The sequence below is a fragment of the Dryobates pubescens genome, chromosome 9 (genome assembly GCF_014839835.1).
Source record: "Dryobates pubescens isolate bDryPub1 chromosome 9, bDryPub1.pri, whole genome shotgun sequence".
NCBI classification, from domain to species: domain Eukaryota; kingdom Metazoa; phylum Chordata; class Aves; order Piciformes; family Picidae; genus Dryobates; species Dryobates pubescens.
Genome location: NC_071620.1, coordinates 35,123,648 through 35,148,792, shown reverse-complemented (window position 1 = coordinate 35,148,792; position 25,145 = coordinate 35,123,648). Strand labels below are relative to the sequence as shown.

General features: G+C 40.3%; 2 protein-coding genes across 2 annotated transcripts in view; both read right to left on the bottom strand.

Moving 5' to 3' along the window:
• Positions 1 to 4,543: 4,543 nt before the first annotated feature.
• Positions 4,544 to 23,538, bottom strand: TBC1D7 (TBC1 domain family member 7). The gene is made up of 8 exons (XM_009898080.2): positions 23,515 to 23,538; positions 22,934 to 23,054; positions 22,153 to 22,233; positions 18,444 to 18,631; positions 16,245 to 16,382; positions 14,440 to 14,585; positions 5,714 to 5,843; positions 4,544 to 4,937 (listed from the first exon to the last, which is right to left on the bottom strand). Exons 2-8 carry the CDS (start codon positions 23,043 to 23,045, stop codon positions 4,851 to 4,853), a joined length of 882 nt encoding a protein of 293 aa, XP_009896382.1. The 5' UTR covers positions 23,046 to 23,054; positions 23,515 to 23,538; the 3' UTR covers positions 4,544 to 4,850.
• CAP2 (cyclase associated actin cytoskeleton regulatory protein 2) overlaps positions 19,789 to 25,145 on the bottom strand; it is a 307,559-nt gene continuing 302,202 nt past the window's right edge. Inside the window, exon 14 of the transcript XR_008462385.1 lies at positions 19,789 to 19,798. The gene's annotated coding sequence lies outside the window, so the exon portion shown is untranslated. The remainder of the gene's footprint in view (positions 19,799 to 25,145) is intronic.

Here is a 25,145-nt window from a genome sequence, read left to right as displayed (position 1 = left end):
GGACTGCTTGAGAGGACTGGACCAAATTAAGCTTATTTGTTTAATTTGCAAAGCCCATGAAGATGTTTGGTGGGGGAAAACTTGAGGGGGAAGCTTTCACTATCCAAAGCGGATGCTTCCGTGTTCTTCCTATTGCCTCTGGAGACAGAAAGAAATTAAAACAAACTCCCAAAAAACCAAACCAGCCAAACAGACACAAAAAAACCCAAACCCTCTTAGCAGCTAGTTTTAGATGACCAAACAAACATGCAGCAAGCAGTTACATACTCAGCCAGCCAAGGAGAAGTAATGAGAAGACAAAATACCTCATTTTCAAGCTTCTCAGGAAAAAAAGATCATCTTATGACTCGTTACCAAATGATACACAGACAACAGAAACAAAACAGCAAAGGTAATCCCTTACCCATGGATTTCAATTGAAGATTCCAGGTTTCCAGCTGATTACAATCACTGGAGGCACAGAAAAAGGCCTCCCAAATGGTGGACTCTGCTCTAGGTTGGGACTTGAAAGCTACTTTGCCGCATCGTGATCATCACATCCTGCAGACTGTGAAAGCTCACATTTTGATGGTCTGCTTCCTTGGGAAGTAGGTGTCTGAACTAAAACATTACTTTTAACTTAGCAGCCATCACAAAAAATTAACTGACCGTGAGTTAATCAGATTCAGACTTTCAGTTGTTTGGGAATTCAGTAAGTTTTCTGCTTAAACTGTGTCCCTCTTAAATCTACACCGAAAGCTTGGAAATGGATCCACTAAGATACACACAAATGTCTCTTACCAGATGGGCAAGCAAAGCACAGAGCTAAACCACTCTCTGCTTTCTAGCGAGCCTCCCTCCTTCAGCATAGCCCAGAATAAATAATGCACTCCACTAAAGACACACTCCTGTCTTTTCTTTCAACATGAAACTAAACAAGCTGTGCATGAACTTCAGTTGTCATTAAAGTGGAGCAGCATTTTGCATCCATCTCACATACAGTGAAATGCTTAAGTAAAATCGATGCTGCTCCTCGTGCGGAAACATGATGATTTTCACTGTGAGTGGGACCAAGTGCTGGCTCATGTTGTCCTGGGAGGTTGTGGAGTCTCCTGCCTTGGATACAGTCAAAAGCTGTTTGGACACAGTCCTTGTTCCAGTTACCCAGCTTGTGCATGGGTGTTACATGATGGGTATAATCCTGATGTCTGCCTCTCTCACAGTCCAGCAATTTTAATGGAACTCTGGCAAAATTAACATTTCCTTCCCCCCCCCCCCCCCTTTTTCCAGTGCCCCAATATGGGGCACTGACACAGATTCAGAAAGTTAAAGCTATCCAATTGTTTAATTATTAGAGAGACAGACACAACAGATTGAGGAGTGCCAGTGATAAATGTACTAACTGCAAGATGATCTCAGGATTAAGAAATTCTGGGTAACGTCCAACATAGTCAGAGATGCAAACCTTTGCAATAGCTTCAATATAAACAGAAATGCAGCCAAAGTTAAGCCATATATAGAGGATGCAATTCTTACCAAGAAGGGTATCTGTGTCTTGGGTGCTGTACCTCTTGCTACTGGCCCTGAACCTCTTGAGCTGGTGCCAGTACCCCTGCATCCCACTGGTGCAGTGCCCCTGTAACCAAGAGATGTTCCTCTCATGGATTTTATACCCTAGCCTCAGCTGTCCCTGCTTCTAGGTTTAGCATTTAGCATGATTTGGGGGGAGAGTTGAGTAACATAGTCATACATGTTTAACATGTACTCACCTTGGTCCATAGCATACTAACAGGTGTTACCTTTGTCCTGGGTTAACACAGCCCACTCTCACAAGCTGTTGTGGGTTAAGGCTTAGCCTGTGGGCAGATGGGAGTCACCTGACCCAGATAGGACATACCAGATCCCTTTCTTGCCTCCATTTAAGGGTGGCAGTTCTGGCCTGGCTCTCTCTTGCTCCTGCTTTTGCATCTGCAGCTGCCTTGCCTGAGAGCTCTCCTGACCATGCAGTGGGGACTGCTACCATGTGGTTTGGCCTACCTCCAGGTGTTGGGGCCTACCTCCAGAGAAAACCATCCTCAGCTGGGGGAATCCATGGCCATCCGCAATCAGGTTGCATATATATCCTCCCTTATTTTCTCTGTATATTCCTTCTTCCTCAGGACCTGTTATTTTTGTTAAAAATTACCTCTTTATAATCCAAGTCTGTGTAAATTTGTCTATCCCTTTTACTTCCCCTATTTTTTCTCCTACAGAGGAGAAGGGAGGGAGCAGAGGAAGAGGGGAGTAATCTAAATTCTGTCTCAGAAGGTTTTGCCCTGGAGCCTTTAAACAGTGACCCAAGCTTCTCTCCTCCAACACAGATGGGAGGGAAAGTAACACCAAAAACCCTCTAAAGTCAAGATAAGAGTTTTACTGGAAATATTACAATGCACAATTGCCTATCTGCAGAAAAATGCAACCAAAATGAAGAAGTAGCAGCAGAAGTCAGTAATAAAATGGTTCCCTCTGACCCATGCATGGGAAGCCAGCCCAGTAGAAGAAGACCAATAGCCCCAAAACCAGAAACCAGGAGCAGCAACTGGAACAGGAAGCCTTTTGCTACAATCTGAACTTCAAGCCCCATGATACTTTTCTCCAGCCAGCACTTTTGTTTTGAAACTGGCATGATAGCATCATGGTATTGAATATCAGCAGCAGATTCAACTCAACCCATGACAACTTTAATGTTGAAATTGCAGTTAATTAGACAAAGGTCTTTGCTTGGGCACGGTGGCACTCAAAATCTGATTTGAGGTTGGGTTTTTATGCTGTTTTAGCCTTGTTTCATCAGTTTCAGCTGAAGCAAGGTCATCTTACTTTCATAAGACTCCCTCCTCCAGCTTTTTGGCAGGACAGCTTCACAGATCTTCATTTAACACAAACATCTGCTGTATATGACCTTGGTCCTGAACTGTACTCGATCAACGTGCCTTCCTGTCCCATGGTAAGCTAGGCAGTTATCCCATAATGGGGTTGGACCAGGTGACATCCAGAGGTCCCCTACAGCCTCAACCCTTCCATGATTCTGTGAAAGTAGATCTGTCTCTCACCTGAGTAGCTCTGAGGCCACTGATAGAGAAAGGCTTTTGGAAATTAAAAACTAAACCATAAATGCTTTCAGAGCCTTCCGTGATTGGAGGAACGTGCACTGTCAAGTCTGGAAGCAATAACACTAACTGGCACTTCCAATCCTGATTCAGTGCATCTCTCTTCACAGAATATGAGTTATTGATTCCCCCTCAGGGCTGAAATTGCTAAATACCTTCAGTCTCATCAGTGCTTGTTTTTTTAAACAACTAAGCAATCTGCCATGTAAAGGCCTGAATAATGTATACATAACATCAGGGGGTTTGTGAATAGGCTGTGCAGCCTGAGGGAGAGATGTTCAAATGGGTCACTGTTGTACCTGTGGCCACTGTTTGAGAAACTTGTGCACACTGTGTTACAGAATGGCAGTGCTGTTGTTCATAGAATGTATATGCTCTTACCTACCCACGTTACCCAGCTCTTGTGCCCATGCTCATGTCTGAAGTGAACTAAATGGATTACACCACTACACTACACCACTACAGAGACACAGCAAGGGCTTTCAAAGCAGACACAAGCATGCTTTTTATGAGCTGAGTAAACTTGGGCATTTCATTAACAGCAGCCTCCTAGAATCCAGCACAGATACCAGAATCATAGAATTGTTTAGGCTGGAAAAGACCCTTTGGATTAAATCCAGCCATCAACCTAGCACTACTAATTCACTGGATTTTTAGGTGTAATCTGATCTGAGTCCCAAGCTTCCCTAGTTTAAAACAAAAGTTGAGTTTCTGAAGTATTTTGAGTCTGCACTACACTGAGTGCAAGTTAAACACACTCCTTCATGTGCCATGAGCACACCTGGCACACTAAAGATCCATTTGAGTCACTTAAAAGCTAAACAGACAATTTTATATACAATTCCCTGGTCTATGCAAGATGTAGAAATAGAATTTTACACTTTAACAAGTGCAGCTGCAGATCTCTATGGCAAATCACTCTACTTTTACTTACACCATAAATGACATTTTTGTATTAAATTTCTTTTGAAATCTAAACCAAACAAGTACCAAATTACATCTTTGAACCAAGCATTCTGCAGGGTCATTGTTTGCTACTGGCCTGGGGTTCTGCATTATAGTGACTCGTCCCACCGATTTTCCCCCATACCTGCCCAAAGTAACACTTTAGGATATGACAGATCCGCCTTTCTAGAGTGTCTTCCATGATGAACAAAGAAGGAGGCATTGCCACAGTGAGCTGGCTGACAAATGAAAAGAATTTTAAGGCACTTAAAAAACAAAAGTCACCTCTGGTCATTGTGATATCCTCTACCTCACACTTGTGATGCCTCTTGAACATTTACCTGGAAACTGTTAATAGTATTACATTTACATTTCTCACAAAGTCATGTTTGTTCACCAAAGAGTTCTGTTAAATACACCTCCAAGTAGTAACTAGTTATATCAAGTAAAAGCTGGCCATACAAAGACGTTTTTAAATGATAAGTAAGAATATTTACCTTGCTTCAAGAGCTAGATTTCCTTCCTCAACAGCCAGAAAGCACACTGTACAATCAGAATACTGCAGCTGGACATGATCACACCGCCACTAGGTATCTTCATTCCATCTGTATTTATTGAAAAAAGGTTACATATCTATCACTGTGGTATTAGCTGCTCTAACAGCATCGTTACACAGAAGAGGTAATGAGTAAGATCACACCAGGGTGGGGCAACAGTGATCAAATGTCTTTTCAAATGTCGTTTGGGTTTTTCCCAAGCTGTCCTAAGTGAAGGAAGTTCTCAGACCGAGTGTGCTGGAGTCCCACAGTGTGTGTGCCACAGATCGACAGCTTTGCTGACAATGGCATCAGTGTTATCTTGAGGAATCTACAAAAGATTAGGGCAAGATGCCTTGTCAGAGTATTTTATTTGGACTGTTTTGTTTCAAGTAAAGATTTTAAATTTCCACTTCAGATTGTCTCTTTTCATGAAAAAGAAATCAAAACTAGAATTCCATCTCCCTGCTCTGTCATCCTACCCACCACCCCTCAGTCCTTCATGTGTCTATCACCTCTAGGTTTTCGACAAAAAGCTTTTATTTGCAGAACAGTAAGATGGCCACCCTGGCCTCTCACACTTCACACATCCATAATTCAAGCATCCATGACCACACACGTATCGGATCTTAAAGCCCTGCTGTGATACTCACTACTATTCATAGAAGGAAAGTTTAGGATGAGGTTCATGGCCTCATCCTCACATCAACAGAAAACATCCCCTGAGTTTATAGATTCACACTGAGGCAAGAAGCAGAAAAGTCGCCAGAACCCAGCCCACTAAGGAAATTAACCTAAGCTCATCCACACTTACTTTCACAGAAAAATTCTTCAGTATCACAAGGAATATTGCCCAAGCTGAACAAACATGGCTAATGCACTCCCCAAAGCCTCCAAATCATTTCATTCCGTGAGAGCCTTACCTCCTGATAGGAAAAAATTAATATTCTTATCCCTGCTCCTTCTCTCTTCACCTTGGTACTACCACACTATTCTCAGCAAGTAATGTAATAGCATCTGATGAGGTTTGCAACAGGCAAATGACTAAGGCTGAAGCACACCTTAATAAACCATAAAAGATAATGCAAAGGACCATAGGGTACTTACATTTTCCAAAAACTGTGTGATCTTTTCTGCAGTATTCAGTGCTATTATCTTCATTTTAAAGGTTAATAATATCTCCAAAGCAACAAATACAAGAATCTTGCAGGACCCACTAATAACTTTGTCCCAAACTCTAAAAAAAAAAAAGAAGAGGAGTCACTAAATATTACTGTAGTGCTTATCTGCTCCTTTAGCTGTTAGACTGAGCTTTATGTAATCATGATTTTTCAGATTGTTCTGAGTAACAGAACAAGAGGACACAGTCTCAAGCTGCACCAGGGGAAGCTGAGACTGGAGGTTAGGAAGAAATTTTTCACAGAGAGAGTGATTGCCCATTGGAATGGGCTGCCTGGGGAGGTGGTGGAGTCACCATCATTGGAGGTGTTGAGGAGGAGACGTGACAGGGTGCTTGGTTGCATGGTTTAGTTGATTAGGTGGTTTTGGATGATAGGTTGGATGCAATGATCTTGAAGGTCTCTTCCAACCTGGCCTATTCTATTCTACTAAATTACTCACATCAGGATAAATGAAAGATATTTCATCAGCTCCTACATGTGTACAGAGCAGAGTGACGGCACACAGTAATCCATTACTACGGTGTGTTCTTTAGAAGTGGAATTGTCTACAAGCTCAAACACAAAAAGCAAATCTTTTAATAGCCTAAACTGTAACAGCTGTTCTACAGTCTATGGCAAAAGTGAGACCTTTTCCTAATGCAAAAAAGGAAATTAACTTTATTAGCACACCTAATAAAGGCACTCTACTAACAGTTAAGTAGCTGAAAATCTGGAAGGATGTAACATTGAAGTACTTCATCTAACTAAGCTAAATATTCCATGCCATTGCTTTATGAGATACAGATGTGATGTATCAGTGGGCTGTCATAGGATGGTAGGGGCTGGAAGGGACCTCAAGAGACAACTGAGTCCAACCCCGCCACCAAAGCAGGATCACCTAGGACAGGTCACATAGGAATGTGTCCAGATGGGCCTTGAAAGCATTAATAAGATATTCAAATCAGACACAAGGAACAATTAAGTCTTTCAGTCCATATTACTGTGCACAGACTCAGAATTACCAAAACACTCTTACCACCTGTTTGAAAATGCACCTGGATCTGAGATTTAACAAAACCTGAAGGGCAGCCATCCAAAGGTTGCAAGTACTTCAGCAACAGAACTTCATAGATTCATAGAATAGTTTGGGTTAGGAGGGGCCTTGAATACGATCTTGTACCAACCCCCCTAACATGGGCAGGGACATACTCCACTAGACCAAATTGCTCACAGCCTCATGTAACCCAGCCTTGAACACCTTCAGGGAGGTGGCATACATGACATCTCTGAGCAACTCATTCCAGTGTCTCACCACCCTTACTGTAAAGAATTTCTTCCTATTATCCAGTCTAAATCTACCCTCCTCAAGTTTCAATATATTCCCTCTTGTGCTATCACCCTTGTAAAAAGTTCCTAGCCAGCTTTCTTGTAGGCCCCTTTCAGGTACTGGAAGGCTGCTATAAGGTCTCCCTGGAGCCTTCTTTTCCCCAGGCTGAACAGCCACAACTTTTGCAGCCTGTCCCCATAGGGGAGGTGCTCCAGCCCTCTGATCATATTCATGGTGCTCTACTCCAGCAGTTCAATGTCCTTCCTATGCTTGGGGCACCAGAACTGGATGCAGTACTCCAGGTGGGGTCTCACAAGAGCAATGCTGGTGCTAGTACCAACCCTTGAGGGACACCACTTGTCTCCATTTGAACATTAAGCCATTGACAACTCTGAGTGCAACCGTCCAGCCAATTACTTATTCAGTGAGTGGGCCACATATCTAGTTCATGCTTTTCCAATGTGGTGACCACGCTGTTATACAGGACAGTCTCAGACACTTTACACAAGGCTTCACAGAATTGCCATGACTTTTCAAATGTGGAGGACAATGGTTTGGTAACTTCATCTGACAATTCCCACAGGACTCATGGGTGGATCTCATTAGGCCCCATGGCACCTTCAGGTTCTTTAGATGGACTAGAACCTGATCTTTACATTCAGTGGGCAGATCTTCCCACCCCCTGCTTTTGTTTTCTGGAGCAATCAATATTAAAAAGGATTCACAGTGCTAAAACAGCCTGCAACAATCTGAAATCAGCCTTTGTCCAGCAGCTCTATCTCATGTCGAAGTCAACACACTCAGGATGAAGGATTATCCAAAACCAGTGTGAAACCATCTGTCAGATGGCAGCTTTTATGAGCTTGAATTATTTTTAGTTCCTCAATTTTAAGAACTGTGTCAGAAAGACTTTCTGAACATGACTGTTCTTGCACCTTCTGGGCACTTGCTAAAAGTGTTTCTCCTTTCAAATAAAAAGATAGGGAACAAAGATCAGATATTATACTCCACTGCATCTGAATACAGTAACACTAACTGGAAAACATCTTCTGCAGCCCACCTCTAAACTTGGATCTATGACTGTGCTTTTTCCAATCACAACGCAATTTTTATATGACCTTTTCTCTCTGAACTTGCCCTTGAGCCTGGAGTGCCAGGAAAACACAGTACAGGCATGACAGGAACTCTCCCAGCAGAGAGGTGGTATCACACCTCTACAGAAGAATTAAGAGATGAGAGTCCAACAATGAGCCATGAAGATGACTGAAAAACTGTAGTATCTCTCCTATAAAGAAAGGCTGAGAGGGCTGGGGCCCTTCAGCCTGGAGAAGTGAATCTCATTAATGTATACAAATACCTGAAAACAGAGCCTGTAAAGAAGACAGAACCAGGTCTTTCAGTGTTGCCCAGTGACAGGACCAGAGGCAATGGGCACAAAATGGAACACAGCTGTTCCCCTCTGGCCATCAGGAAACATTTTCTAACAGTGAGGGTGACCAAGTACTGGCACAGGTTGCCCAGAGAGGCAGTGGAGTCTCCCTCCTTGGAAACATTTGGAAGTCTTCTGAAAATGGTCCAGGACAGTTTGCTCTAGGTGATCCTGCTTGAGCAGAGGGATTGGTTGGACCAGGTGACCTTCACACACCCATGCCAATCTCAACTCTTCTTTGATTTTTTGTGAAAAGCTTTTATAATTCCTAGTGTAGAATGCTGGCTGCTGTTACAGTGCTTATTTTACACACTGTGACTCAAACCAATTCTTTGTCAGTTTCTTAACCTTCTATTCACGTAATTCTTCCAACACTACTATCACAGCCTCTCCATTCATCAAAAAAATTAGAATTGAACTTAACTTACAATGAAGAAAAAAGAAGGCAAAAACCCCCCAAACAACCAAACATGCACAGATGGGGAAAAAGGCACTGCCAATTCTTTCCCCTTTGCAATTTAGTTTTAATTCCTTGTCTCACTATGATGAAAAGAATGAATACAATTCTCATATGGCAAATATCGTAGTATCGTAGTATCAGTCAGGGTTGGAAGGGACCACAAGCATCATCTAGTTCCAACCCCCCTGCCATGGGCAGAGACACTCCACACTAGATCAGGCTGGCCAGAGCCTCATCCAGCCTGGTCTTACACATCTCGAGGGACAGGGCCTCAACCACCTCCCTGGACAACCCATTCCAGGGCTTCACCACTTTCATAGTGAAGAACTTCCTCCTCACATCCAGCCTGAATCTCCCCACCTCCAGCTTCATTCCATTCCCCCTAGTTCTATCACTACCTGATATCCTCAGAAGTCCCTCCCCAGTTATTATTATTATAATAATAATAATAAGTGTGTGTGTATATATATACTTATATATAAATAAGTATACTATATATAAAAGAGTGTGTAGATATATATATAATATATATATAATAATAATAATAATAACTTACAATACAGTACTAACACAAATAATAAATGATGGAATAAGTAATTCAAGATCAAAATTTTACTGCTCCCTTTGTGTTTCGAGCATCAAGTGCTCAGTGCAAATATTACACTGATGTTGAGATCAGGTCTAGAAGCTTTAAGCAGGGCTATAGGAAAACTGAGATCACATTTCTGTTGCACACCAAACACACAAGAACATCTCCACCTGTGTCCCATGGGCATCAGAACTGTAATTGTAAATGACAAAACATAAAGTAGCAGACCTGAAGAACAGGAAAGACTTTTTAAAGGTGACATTAAAGCTTACATTAATTTGAAAACAAATGTACTAATCGTAATGTAAGATACCCAGCCTTCTTTCATTATTTTGTTTTTAAGTCTCTTGACTTCAGCCTCTATAATTACATACAGCAGGTTAGATTTCATGCTCAGAAAACAGTCTCATTTATCTTGCATTGTTTAGTCTAGTTCCAGAACAAATGTTTTAACAGTGGCAAAACAGATGGAGTATCAAATTTACCAGAACCTAAAAACTTTTGGAAGAGGGTACATGGCAAAGTGGATGAGATGTCAGCACTAAACAGCTGTGTTTGCCACTGTATTTTTCCCCTCAACATCCCCAGCTTTTGTTGCTCTCATTGCAATTCCACTAGTGACAGCAATGGGGGAATGGCTGTGTGACACCACAATAAACACACCAGCCGACAGCACCTCCTCTATACCAGTAGAGCCAGGAATAGCAACAAAAAATGTGTCGGGAAAGTGTTTCCTTAGAATGGAAACAGCAGTTTCAAGGAAAGATGTATTTTGATCATTCTAATATAGCAGCCTTTGTACATTATATCTCTATTGGTGATAACACAAGTATTCTAATTTCACTTTTTGAATATAGAATGGCCTGAGTTTGAAGGGACCTTGAAGATCACCTAGTTCCAACCTCCCTACCAGGGGCAGGGACACCTCCTATTAGACCAGATTGCTCATAGTCTCATCAAGGTCTTAAACACTTCCAGGAATGAGGCATCCACAATTTCTCTGGGCACCCATTCCAATATTCCACCACCCTCATAGTAAAGAGCCTCTTCAAACTGTCCAATCTCAATCTATCCTGATCAATAAATGGTTGAGGGAGTGGTGTCATGCACAGGGCGTTACTTATCTAAGCCACGAAACTCGCTTTCAGAAATCTCGTATTCTGGGGGCTGATGGGGTACATCTTCCAGAGAAGGGGAAAAACATCTTTGGACAAAAGATTTCCAGTCTAGCAAGGAAGGCTTTAAACTTGGGTTGCTGGGGGAAGGGGTGCACATGCCTGCATGGATATGATGTCATTGGCATGAGACATGGTGGGATGGCTTTCACAACTGGCATGTAGGATTAGATGGATATAAGGTCTTCAGGAAAAACAGGCAGGGGAGAAGGGGATGGGCATGTTACCCTCTGCATCAAGACCATGGAGCTCCACCTGGGGATAGATGAAGAGTGACAAAGCTTATGGGTGAGGATTAAAGGGAAAGCAAGGGAAAGTGACATCATAGCAGGGGATCAGCTACAGGCCACCTGTCAACAAAGACTGAGTGGATGAGGCCCTCTAAAAACAGATAGACACAGCTTCGAATTCACAATCCCGGGTCCTCATGGGGGATTTCAACCACCCAGATATCTGTTGGAAGGATAACACAGTAGGTTACCAGCAATCTAAGATGTTCCTGGAGTGCACTGATGACAATCTCCTCCTCTAAGTGGTTAAGGAATCCACAAGAAAAGGTGCTATGCTAGACCTTGTCCTCACCAACATGGAGAGACAGGTGAGTGATGTGAAACTTAAGGGCAACCTTGGCTGCAGGGACCACAACAGAGGTCCCTCTGGGTGGACAAAGAAGAAAGGGACCTGGGAGGCAGAGATATTAGTTGAGATAAAGACAATTTAGTATTCTACTGCAGGGACATCAAATTACACTAAAGAAAACAGAAATACCAGTGTATGCAGCAGCAAGGGAACAGACAAAACACAAACTGTCTGCAAAACCAAAACCAGAAAACAAGGGCACACCCCTGCCCAGAAGATAGAGCTGGGGGAGCAGCAGTTAATGGGAACAAAACACCAAATACAAAAACAAAAGCAATGCAAAACTTTACAAGCAATCAAATATACTTCAAGTCCCATAAGCCCCTGTCAATCCCCCCCTGTCATGCAGTGAGAATGCTATTAGCATGCTGTAGAATATACAATTGAGCTTGCAATGTAGCACTGTGCAGCGTGGAAGGATAACCCCATCTCCTGTTCCTCCTCACTTCTAGTAGGGCCAGTCAGCTTAAACCAAAACAGCATCTTTTCAATCCCTCCAGGAATGGGGACTCCACCACTTCCCTGGGCAGCCTGTTCCAGGGCTTGACAACCCATTCAGGGAAAAAAATTTTTCTTAATGTCCAGTCTAAACCTTGCCCAGCAAACAGGGCAACGGTGAGTATAGCAAAGGTGTGAGCCAGTTCTCTCCCTGTTTTAGAGATGGGTAAGCCTTTCTACTCCTCTTGAGCCTGTGCTGCAGGTTGGTCCATGTTCCAGGAAGCACCCTGGGAAAACAGTGTCTTCAAGATAGCCAGTCTGCTCCTCTGCTTTAATAAGATGGTTTGTTAAGAAGCTTGTCATGTAATATTTCAAGTGTATTAGGGCAAGTAAAGACACTGCATAAGCTCAAAAGAAAAATTTCAACATGAAACCTGTCCATACACATTTTTCCAAGCCCTTTTAAATTGAACTGAAGTATAAAATTATACCTGTGGCATAACTAGGAGAAGTGTGCTATAAAACAGTATTTCTACTGAATGACACTGCCTCTCAGGGGTAACACTGATGTTATGCAGCTTCACCTCACCATTACTGGATACAATTTCTGCAGAGCATATATGAACTGTACACCATAGCAAAATTGAAAAAAAAGACTACCACAACATTTAGATTTAGCTGTCTGGCTAAGACTACAATTTCTAGTAAGCTTGCAGAGAAGACTACGTCTTCTAGAAAGCAAGCTACCTCCCTAAGAAATGCAGTGCTAAATCAGAAGTTAAATTAAATCATAAAAGACTGAGCTCAGATAATCTCTCCCTTGAAAAAAAAACCTGAGTAAAACTCACAGGAGAACTGCAGACCTGTTTTTAACTCTCAGCGGATCCAACCCTGCCATTTGGATACATTTCAGATAAGCATTCAGGCTTCCAGATTCTAATCCAAACTGAATCTCCAAGCATTAATTAGGTTCACCTGTCACATGCTACCCATGAATTATGTTATTTCCTTAGCAAATGAGGCCATTATGATTACAACCAGGTAATTCAGAAACCTAAAATGGTAAGAAAAAGAGCACTTTTACGACGTTCCTGCAACTGCTGGGAAAAGGGATTGCTGTGCCATCAGAAGTACCAACACTGAAATTTGTTTTCACTTCAGAGTGATTTTAAAAGTATTTTTACTTTTTCCATTAAAAAAAAAAATGACAAAATTTCAGGTCAGCATAATATTCTATTTCAGTAAGGTAAAACAGCATGAGAACGCTAAACAGTAGCCTGACTAGACAAAATATTTTATCACAGTATATTAGAGGTTGGAAGGGACCTCCAAAGATCATTGGGTCCAACCCTGCTGCCAAAGCAGGATCACTTAAGCTAGTTCACATAGGAATGCATCAAAACGGGTTTTGAATGTGTCCAGAGAAGGAGACTCCACAAACTCACTGGGCAGCCTGGTCCAGTGCTCCATCACCCTCACTGTATAGAAGTTTCTCCTCATGTTGAAGTAAAATCTATGTTCAAGCTTGTACCTGTCATTCCTTGTCTTATTATTGCACAGCACCCAAAAGAGCCTGGGCCCCTCCACTTGACACCCACCCCTCAGATATTTGTAGACATTGATGAGACCCCCTGTCAGTCTTCTCAAAACAAAACAGCCCCAGGTCTCTCAGTTTCTCTTCAGAGAGGTGCTCAAGTCCCTTAATCATCCTCATGGCTCTCCGTTGGAGAACTCATTTCCCCAGACTTGGTGGAGTGGGGTAAAAATTGGAAGGGTAAAGGTGAGAAAGCAAAGAAGCTCATGAGTTGAGATTAAACCGGTTTAGAATTAAAAAGATTGGGTTTTTTTAAGGAAATAGGAAAACAGTACAAAAGAGAGAGAGAAATGCAAAAAGTAAGAGTGAAATAAAACCTGAGAAAGACAAGTGGCACAAATGAAAACAACTGCTCACCACCAACTGACTGTTGTCCAGTGTATCCTCAAGGAGCAGCCCCTTCCCTGCCAACCCCCACCTCGGTTTTATTGCTGAGCATGACATCATACAGTAAGGAATATCCCTTTGGACAGAAGCAGCAGCTGTGTCTTCTTCCCAGCTCCTTGTGCAACCCCAGCCTACTCTGTGTAAGCCCTGCTCAGCAATAGCTAAAACATCCCTGTGTTGTCAGCATGGCAGCACAGATTCAAACCCCAGCTATTGCTTTCAACTCAGATAAAACGAACACACATTCCCTGGATCTTTTTCATCTAATGATAATACAGTATTATAATCACTCCCTAAGCAAGGATTTTGGTTAAAGAGCCTGAAAACTGACTACCATTGAGCTATCTATCACTGAGAAGGGATTAGGAGTTTTAAATCCTAGAAGGCATGAAGTGTCTAACAGAATCAGCTGCTATATGTAACTCCATTCTTTGTTAATTTCACTGCAAGAAATGATCACATAGACACTACCTTCTGTCAGTAACGAAGTGGAATCAAATTCAATTCATCATTTCCAAATCAACAAGAAGGTTAACTCCATAATCTTAGAGACAAAGTGAGCAAAGCTCTTTGCCTGCTAGTGGTAACAAAAAAACTATGATGCAATTACAAACAGGAAGGCAAAGAGAACTTACCTCTGTAAACTGGACTCAGGTAAACAGCCTGCAAAACACTTTTTAAACCAAAGATCGTAAGGGAGTTTGTTTATTGCAGTACATGCTTTCAAGTGCATCAGGAGTCTGTTATCTTCAATGTTCAAATACTGCTCCAGAATTTTTGGCTGAGTAAGGAATTGGAAAATTTTAGGTAACTTTTGAGTATCCTCCATAATTTACAGACACTCTAAGACAAGTAACATCTTTAAAATTCAATCAGCACAAAATAACATGTTAAAATAATGAACTTGCATTGTTTTAACTAAAAACACTGTGTTTCAGAATGTAAATGCTGCCAAATTATGCAACTAACTAATTACTTAGGTCAACAAACAAACTCAGGTTCCTTAAATTGCAGAACTTCTAAAATATACAGTATTCCCTAATCCAAATAGGTGTTTGAGAGTTTAAGTGAATGCAGGGATTAAACATGCAGTAATTACTGCTGCTATCACATGGAAAATTGAGTTTCAATCACCTCAAGCCTAATCACCTTAGCACATGTCAAAAAAACCCTACACACCATGCAGTAAAATACAGAAATTCCAGAAATTCTAAGTGTAAATCCCTGTGGAACATAGTAGAAGCTAGATATTGATTTCTTATTTTAAAAGCCTAAGTATTCAGAAGCATAAACTTGTGGATAGTAACTCAAGCCATTCTACAATTCCATGATTCAAAAAGCGCAGGTAATTCTCATTTTGTTTAAATTCTAATAGAATATGACAAACTTTCATAGATTCTAGAGCACCTTTGTGCTTTTTGTAATAATGAGGTAAACAGCTTATTACTTCAATTCTCAAATGGAGAAAACACTTTCTTTGTCCATATTCTAACATCCAAAGCTTTGGCACACTGTTCATACTAAACCAAAAACTTAGGGAGGCAGACACCTGGCACTCTCTCTGCAGTGAGAGCACACATTTCCTTTAAAACTGCTGCTCCATCCTTTGAAAGGAATTAGAGACATTGGTAAAGTTGAATATATCATCTCCAGCAACAGGAGGTAGGTTTAAAAAGCATTTAATTGTTCCAAAAGAATAACAAAGGACATGAGTAATTTCTGCAATGAATTTTCATTCAGTGATTGTTAGAGCTCTGTTTATCTCAGTAGGTATCATGAACTGAAATTTTTTCTGTTAAGACTATCTGAAGAATTACAAAAGCTTTTGCAATTAAGTATACATTTCCTTTACAATCAAAATTTAATTCTACAAACTGGTAAGATAGAAATTCAAATTGAATATTCTATGAGAGCATTGAAATGATCAGTGCCTAAATAACTCTATTCCCTTTTTCCATTTGCAACATATTGTTTTTCTGAAGACACAGTATACCGTGCTCCATTTATAAAGCAACAAATGTTCTTTATGAAAGTGCTTTGTCTATCATCCAGTGAGCAGCATATGCATGCCAGAGATGCCACCTAAAAAGCAGCATGTCACTCCGTACCGTTTTTATTGTTTACAATGAATTCTTAAGTGGCCAGTTTGTGAGAATTATCACTGACTACATACAAGGCAAGCTCTAGCTAACTTCAAAAGAAAGTAAGATGTAACTGAAAACCTCCATGTAGCAAATAAAACCAATTTCTAATGCTACCTTAGACAAAGTGTCCTACAGGATGGCACAGTCACAACACAGCGCTCCTGGTTTATCAAAACAGTTGGTACAACAGAATCCAAGGGTGTCACCATTGGCACTCCATTTGTCTCCATGTATTAATGCTTTCCATGACTGGATCTCTTCACATCAAAAATAAGAAAAAAGTGGTTTTCCCTTACCAGCTGTTGTAAGGAATCTTTGTGCTTGCTGTTCAGCTGGTTCACAAAGCAACTGACAAGCCAATAGCATTCTATAGGATCCTCCACCATTTCCTCCATTGCTTTGGCAATAGCAAGAAAAATTTCATCTTCGGGTTCCTGGAAAACAAAGCCAAGAAAGTGAACTACAGAGAAGTACTGGGCTATCTAAGTTATTCTTGTAGTCATTTTCTTTGCTATTTGAGAAAGCAAAGTGCAATCAACAAACACAAAGAGCTGTTCTGACCCTCATAAATAAAACATCAGGAGGTATCTGTATTGTGGTGACAAATACCCATTAAAGCACAACAAATTAGACTTGCCTTGCTTTTAAAACCAAAACATACAACAGGAGTTTGGAACAACTCTAACTCAATGTTCTCAAATAAGATACTACTACATCCTGACAAGGTAGCAATAACCCTGCTTCTATGCCCCACTTTCTTATAATGCACAGCAGCAGAATTTTTCATCCTATTCCTTACTAAGGGTCAAACACACCCCTCAAGCACCTTCATCATGGATGTTAGTTACTGAAGAAGATAATGCAGAACTGTATGCCTACCTTCAACATATAGAAAGCCATTTTGTTTGAGATAAACAACTACCTAGAGACAAGTATCTTTTCCCCACAATACCTGATGGGCATGCCATCATCTTTTCTCCTGAGGATACACTTTTCTAACAGAGGTTATCAGCATGTCTAAACCACAGTTAATGACTGCACAGAGAGTAGGTTGAGGTGAACTAACCCTAAACCAGCTAAGCACCATGCCAACAGCAAACTTGGGAAGTGTGTGAACCAACCGGGAGATGCGCAAGGCAAGGCTTTATACTTGCCCTATTTCTTACAGCCTTCCTTACACGGGCAGTACTGACTACAATAGAAGGAAGGGTAACAAGCCAGCTACATATCCACAGTCTGATCTACTGTAACCACCAGCAGAAGCTACAGCACCAGGGGCTTTTGAGATTGCAACTCATGCAAGATGCACGGACAGTCTGTCTCAGGGCAGACTGAGAGGGGATCTTAATGCTTACCATTATCTAAAGGGTGGGGATCAGGAAGATGGGACCAGACTCTTTCCAGTGGGGCTCAGTGACAGGACAAGGGGCAAAAGGCACAAACTGGAACCCAGGAGGTTCCCTCTGAACATGAAGAAAACCATTTTTTCTGTGAGGGTGCCAGAGCACTTATACAAGCTGCCCAGAAAGGTTGTGGAATTTCCTTCTCTGGAAAGATTCAAACCCTGCCTAGACACACTCTTATGCAAACTGCTCTAAGTGAACCTGCTTTAGCAGAGGAGTTAGACTAGATGACCTCCAGAAGTTCCTTCCAACTCCTACCATTCTGTGAGACCAAGGTAGAATAGAGAGGACTCTTTCTGCAACAAACCAAGCACAAGTTACAGGACTAGTAACTGTGGATTCAATAAACAATCTCTACGAAGCCATGACAGGGTACTGATAGCAGCTAGTGCTCTGCAATGCACTGACTAAAGAGCTGCTCAGAAAGCGAGACTGCTCTAGAAGGGATGATTTTCAGCCCCGTGTCTCCTTTCATTACCTCCTCTTTCATAAAGGCTTACATGTAAGATCCACATTCTTTTTTTATCATCAGACTCAAAGCTTATCATCAAAACATAGAGCTGTTTTACCAGTATGTGAGCACATGTAAACTACAGAGTACATGCAGCATTTGACAGAAGACTGGATCAGACAAACATAAAAAGGAGGACAGAGCATTGAAGTGTAGGCTTGAAAAAAAATAGTTTAGATATATGATGTAACTTTCAATAAACCACTGCTTGTACTGGCTTTAAATTACTCCTGTTCCAAAACGTTCAAAAAGTGATGAGCCTCAATGAAATTATGTCATTTTTGTTTCAGTGATATAAAGAAACTGAAGTGCACTAGAGTACAAAAGGCTTGAGCCTAGCAGACAAAACAAACAAAAGAGATTTTAAGGCACAAAATCTTACATAAGTACTGAGGGGAAGAAAAAGAGAAAAGCACTTTGACTAAAATCTCCTACTTTATACTAGCATTTCTCCATTCTCCATTCATCTTACTTTGTCTATGTGCATTTGTTGGGCTACTTGCAGTTCCGTTTCTCACACGTTTATAGTTTGAAGGTACATAAAATACTGTATTTAAGAGACTATTAAAATGACAACTGACCAATGGAAAAGCCACGTTTCGAGGCAGTTTTCCTGATTCCAGCTGATGTATGCGGAGGAAAACATCTACCTGAGGGGTAGAGTCATTAATAAAGCGAATTACACGAAGAGCGTGGTGCACATCCCAGTACTGCTCCTTCCGGTACTTCATCACCAAAGCATGAGATTCATGATGAGGAGGAATAATTCCTAAAATATAAAATTAAATGATTTTTTTTTTAAAAAAGGAAAGAAAACATTAAAAAGTGACAACCATTGTAAAGATCAAAACCAGAGCACTCAAACTCCCTTTACAAGAGATCTGCCTCAATTCAATTTCTGCTACAGCTCCAGCTTACAGAAACATAGGACCTGGCACTGCTGTTTGTAAACTTGGTCAGAGAATACAGAAAGAAAATCCTAACAAATTGGAAGCCAATGGACCAAAGAAGCACTTCTAAGAACAAATTTTGTATGTTAACTGAGCATAGCCAAAATACACCCTCACACCTTCTTTCTCAAGATCTTCTACAGTATTTTCAGCAAAAGAATGCTAAGTCTTCTGTATACCACATCAGTGTTCTGATAAGAAATGCTATTGTGATAGATTAAAGATAATTTTGTTTATTCTCCTCCCCCTTTCTTAATTTTTAAATTGTGAATCTTAGTTATTTGCTTATAGCTAGCTGTAGTTTTTAATACTGTAGATTTCAATACACTAGTAGTTGCATATTTATGTCCAGCATCCATTTGTTTTGGAAACAAAGTGGATGTAGAAAGACTTTTATATGTTTTAGCTGTTCCATGTTCTCAAATTCTATGTTTTGAGATGATCAGACAATGTACTCATGCAATTAACTAATGCAAAGATACTGCACATTCCAGTATTATTTAATTTACTGTTAGTTGTCTGCCAGAAAATTCTTTACTTGCTGCATCATAGATTAATTCTCTCTAAAACAGCACACAAAATCAAATTCAATCACGTAGGTTGGATCAGTAACATATTAAAAATTTATCCCCCAAATAATCTGCAAGATAATGTTTTCCACTTTCTTAACACAATACAAATATTGTTTCAAGATTCCTAGGAGGAAAAATAAAAAAGGAAAAAAGTATTTAAATAGAGAAGCAGAGAAAATGAAAGTATGGCCTCCAGAAGATATGCTCAACACTTCATTCAATCCTTCCCCATACTCAAGAACCAATCTTGCCATGCACTACTGTCCACAACAGAACTGTCACAAGCTTCAACAGAAGTAAGATCTTACATACACCAAAGGAAAAAACCTGCCATAACACTAGTAGAGCAGATTTTTTCCTGTTGTAGAAACCAAACAGAACAAAGTATTCTTCAAAAACCAGTTCTGAAATAGTCTACCTGCTGCTTTTACCTCTCATTTAAAGGGGGAAAAAAAACATATTCCTGCCAAGTGTTAAGACACAAAGTGGCTGAATTTTAGCAACAAGCCCATGAGACAGAAAATTATCTTTTATTTTCCAACTGCAAACCTGTCTGCATTTGAAAAACTGAGGCAGAGCAAGACATTTTATGTACAGACTCCCAAATACAGAAGACTACCTTAGGCAGAGAGAAAAGAAGCTTAAACACCACAAGGATGCCTAGAAACCATCACCAGTCCTATTTGAATAGAGACATCACTGATACACCATGCCATCTGGGACAGCATCAAGCCTTGGTACATTTCAAAGAACACTGCTGGCTGGATAGAATCACCTTTTGTTAAACTATTGACACTGTTCAGAGATGTACCATGTTCCATCAGAAGCGGACTGAGCTGTTGCTCTAGTCATTTGTGAAGAGATACTTTGCACTGCCCTTCTGAATACCAGCTTTTGTAACAAGCGTTAGAATGCAGTGTAATAGGAGCCGATGTCCCTCTGCTGACCCAAGACTCTCAGACGGATAGCATGCGTACTTAAAATAAGTCATTCTCGGTTTAAAATACAACATTTTTATTTATTTTTTTAAATCTATATAATTTTCAATTAACTCCAAAGGTGTTTTGTGCTATCATGATTCACAGATCATCCTAAAACAATGACAGACCACTGGCTCTGCAGGAAACTACAAGTTTGCCACTTGCTATTATTATTTGACTGAAGGATCTTGCACTGAGTCACTCATCCAAACCTCCTATAGTGTATTTCCTACTAATAGTATTTTAAAGGATGATGACTGACTACTCCACTAGGGCCCAGGGCACAATAATATTTTTCATCCTAAAATTTGTATTCCAATGGCAGAGGCTTTTATCAAGCAGGATTTCTCAGTTAGTTCAATGATCAATGCCAAGAACTTCTGTAACTACATCTTGCACCTTCTGTGCACTATTTACTATCTCTCCCCAAAAAAAACGCTACAAATCAAAATGATCAAGACTATAAAGCCACAATCTTTAAACTGTTGAAAACTGGAGGGAGAAAAAGGAGGGGGTGGGGGAAGGGGGAAATTGCTTAAAATTCAGCTAAAATTTTCTAATACATTATTTCAAGCTCCAGATGCAGCATGGAGACCAAGAAGGGAAACAGAAGGCATTTACTTGAAAATTGTTCAAGATCATGGCACAGCCTATGATAAATAAACTTCCTAAAACAAAGAAAAACTATTTTGTAAAATATTCATTCTAGTCCTCCTGACACTGAAAATATATGCCAAAATCTTCATGTTAGAAATATATATGGGGTCTGTATGATGTGTTCTGGAGAGAAAAAGAAGGACAAAGTAGAAGAGTGCACAGCCAGCAAAAGACAGCAGCTTCCAAGCCAGTATGCAGACTGATGCCTAGGTCTGCCCCTGATGAAACATTTTAGACATCAGTAGCACAGCACAGGCCTTGGAGCCACACTAAAGCTTTTCACACATGGCACAACGCTCCACCAGGAACAGTAGCTTCCATAGCTTCAGTCACACAAGTACCTTCACATTCAATCTGGCAGTACTCCTCCACATGAAGCAACTCTAAGGGAAACCCTCCAGATACCTTGTAAGGGTCAGAATTCCTGGACCTTTCAGAACCCCTCCTGTGTCCAAGTGACTTCACCTCACATCTGTCAAACCCAACACACTTGAATAGTTACTGCAAAGTCATTAGTACTTTTGAATTAATCACTTGACTAACATACTTCAACGAAAACAAACTATTTATGGATTTTTTTTATGGTATCTGGAGATACTGTGAGTTGTCTTCTGGCCTCATAACAACTTTGACTGCAAATACAACCTAAAGCCAAAGGCAAAACAAGAATCCAAAATTTTACAGAACACAAAGCTTCTCTTTACAATAAACACCCATTCCTTACTCAGTTTTTTAAGTCTGATCACAGCTTTACTTCAACTTAATGTCTGTTATTTTAGGAACAGAACTGAGTATCTTACTAGATACCAATGACATTATAATTTGCCCTTCAAATCCATTTTATAAATTTACTTGGATGGTGTTACAAAATTAAAGATAGAAGCACACTCTTCTAGGTACACATGAGCAAAGAGTTCTCAAAAACTCGGCATGAACATTATTTTATAATTGCCATCATGCATGCAAGGTGGATAGAAAAACAAGCTAAACATGTATCAGTAGGCAAGGTAGTACAGAATGATCCATGTCATTAACACTCTACGGAAGTGAAAAAACACAAACAGACAAGAAAACCTAACACATCTTTCCAAATTCTTTTCCAAATAGGATCACAACTGTTAGATTTCATACCTAAAAGCACTTTCCACACAAGTATACGATACATGGATGGAAGAGGAAACCTTTGACTAAATGTGCAAAGCTTCTCAATATCTGTAGAGAAATAAAGGGGGAAAAAATAAGATAAATTTAACTATAATTATGTTTGAGTTTCTGATCTGCCAAAGATCCGCAGCAGCAGACTGAAATCCCCATTTTCAACATACAATATCAGCAAATGCTCTCACTGCTTCAATGGAGAATAGAATGTGCCCAACAAACTGCAAGTATTCTGTACATTGGCTTGATTTACAGCAAAACCATCCTCAGTTTCACTAGGAAGAAACTGTACCATTTTTATAGACATTCTGTAAATCAGGTTGCTATGTCAAAACAACTAAGGGCTTTGTTAAAGGGACAATATTTATCTTTCTGTTCGGTTAGAGATATAATGCTCCTTAGGGACCAGCAGCAATAACAAAATCCTCATTGTTTTGAGGCTAGATGGAATTAACAGTATGAGACAATACATCTCCAGATTAAAATTACTTTCATTTTAAAAAACATCAGTTTCTTGGGCACAGAGAATGAGAGAAGAAAAAAAATAACAAGCAATCAGACAAATCTTAATAGTTTTAAAAATCAGATTTTCAGATCTTTGAACCTCAAAGGACTGCTAGAATAACAGAGAGATTAGTGGTAAAAGATGTGAAACTTAAATGAATACTAAGCCCAGTAGCTAAATAGTTTCTATAATTCCCTCACCAGCCCCAAAGCACCAAAGTAATAGGAGGAAACAGTGATGTCAACTTGCCCAACCGGTCATCTTTTAACAGAATTTCCAGTGACTTCTTTTCTTCAACTCCACGAAATCCCACTTTTTCATAATACACGGAGCGGAAGTTTCGCTGAGAGTCATCAGCCATGATTGATTCCTTTTGGAGAAAGAGTGAAAAACAGTCACCTTAAGAAGACTTACAATACATTCCTACTCTGTTAGGGTCAGGTGTTTCTGCACACCGATCAAAGCAGCCTGCCTATGCCTCTATATTAATGACTCTTCCAAGATTTTGTTTGCCGTATGAAAACAGAGACAATCAAAAATAACTGAATCTAAAGAAAGTCTAAAGAGATGCAACTTCCAAATGAAACTCAGGGATTTCATTTAGTCTTGTAGAACACTGTACTACTTTTCAGAAAGTTTACCACATTAAAACAAACAAACAAACAAAAAAACCAACCACAACCAAACAGCTGGACAGTATTTTATGTGATATTGTGTATTCCAAATGCAATGTAAAAAATACAGTTAAGGGATGGGTAAAAATTTGGCTACAGAAATCCTCAAGTACAGCTGTTATCCAGAGAAGTAAAATCACCACGTTTCATACTCACCAGGCACGGTGGCCAGAAGCAAGGGCAAGCTAGCACAGAGGTGATAGGAAACAGCCAGGCTACATATGCGGTTCTGTTCTTAAGTTGCAGATTTGATTTAGATGTTCATACTGTTAGCAGGTGCCATAACAGCCAGTGTCTTGAGCTTCTTATTCCAGTACTTAAGTAAATGTCTCATCCCTATACTGGAAACGAAGGTAAATTGCAGAGGGTACTGTGTTTCATAACAGAACTGACATTTCATAAAAGCAAAGAATCATTTAGATTAGAAAAGGTCTTTAATGTCAGGTCCAACCATTAGCTAACTACCAAGTCTGATGCTAAACACATCCCTCAGCACCACATCTCACCATCTTTTAAACACCTCCAGGGAAGGGGATTCAACCTCTTCCCTGGGGAGCCTCTTTCACTGTTTGATAACCCTTTCAGTGAACATGTTACTTCTAATATTCGGTCTAAACATCCCTTGATGCAACCTGAGGGCATTTCCTCTTGCCCTGTCACTTGTTACTAGGGAGAAAAGACCAACTCCCACACTACTACAACCTCCTTTTAGGGAGCTGTAAAAGGGTGACATCTACCCTCAGCCTTCTTTTCTCCAGGCTAAACAACCCATTCCCTCAGCCACTCCTCATAAGACCTGTTTCTCCAGACTCTTCACCAGCTCATTGCCCTTCTCTGGACTCTCTCCAGCACCTCATTGTCTTTCTTGTAGTGAGGGCCCCAAAACTTAATTCAGCCCAGTTCACTTCAACCTTCTAAACATCAATTCCCTCTCCTCTGCAGACTTGCAAATATGAGAAAGTTCTGATTTGCAACTCAAAGGACAAAAAACAATCTTAACTTTATTGTCCATGGATGGCAGTAAAACTTGCAGAACAGTATTTTTTAGGAAGCAATGGGTGAACGATGCATCAAAAAGCTTTTCTAGTGTATTCCTTGCTGAACCAAAGTACACAAGAGAAAAGCATCTGCAGATATAAACAAAGGCAGCAATTTTGCAAAGAATGCACACATTTAATTTTGTATATCCATTAGGCCTACTTGTGTTTCAAATTATGTCCATTTTTTGTGCTTTGTAGGATCTGGGCCAAGCCTGGACAGAAAAATACAAATTAATGGGTTTTGACATCAGTCATGTATTATGTCAAAACCAGGGAAGAAATATTTATTCTACTTGCAAGACATTCCAGTTGTGCACTATCCCTATGAAAATGACTGTGATACTCGTGTATTGTGGGTTTAAGAGTCCAGTGATCAGTGTTTACTACTTACATTGCAGCCATGTCTAGATGCAGACTTAGGATGCTACAGTCAATACATTGAAAATACTTTAAAATTTTTACACCTCAATTTAATTTGTGGTGTTTAGAAAACATTTAGCCTGTACCAGTTGTGGAAAGTTGCCAGTAGAGTCACAGAAAAGAAATATTAACTACTGTTTGAAAAAACAGCAACACAGCTATATGAAATGAACGCTATTTTCATAATTTTAAGAGACCACTCTATCAGCTGTACATTTTATTTACTCAGTGAACTAAATTATTTCCTACCTCCCTTCAAACTTAGGGTCAGGCAAACCAACAGTTCTCCAGTTTTTACACATACTGTCACTGAAGTGGAAGCAGTGG

Excerpts from the sequence above, each read along its gene's own strand:
- TBC1D7 (XM_009898080.2), bottom strand. The coding sequence starts at position 23,045 with ATGGCTGATGACTCTCAGCGAAACTTCCGCTCCGTGTATTATGAAAAA. Across the intron at positions 18,632-22,152 it reads TGTGTGGAAAGTGCTTTTAG|GAATTATTCCTCCTCATCAT; the intron begins GTATGAAATCTA and ends TTTATATTTTAG. Across the intron at positions 5,844-14,439 it reads CCTGAGTCCAGTTTACAGAG|AGTTTGGGACAAAGTTATTA; the intron begins GTAAGTTCTCTT and ends TTTTTTTTTTAG.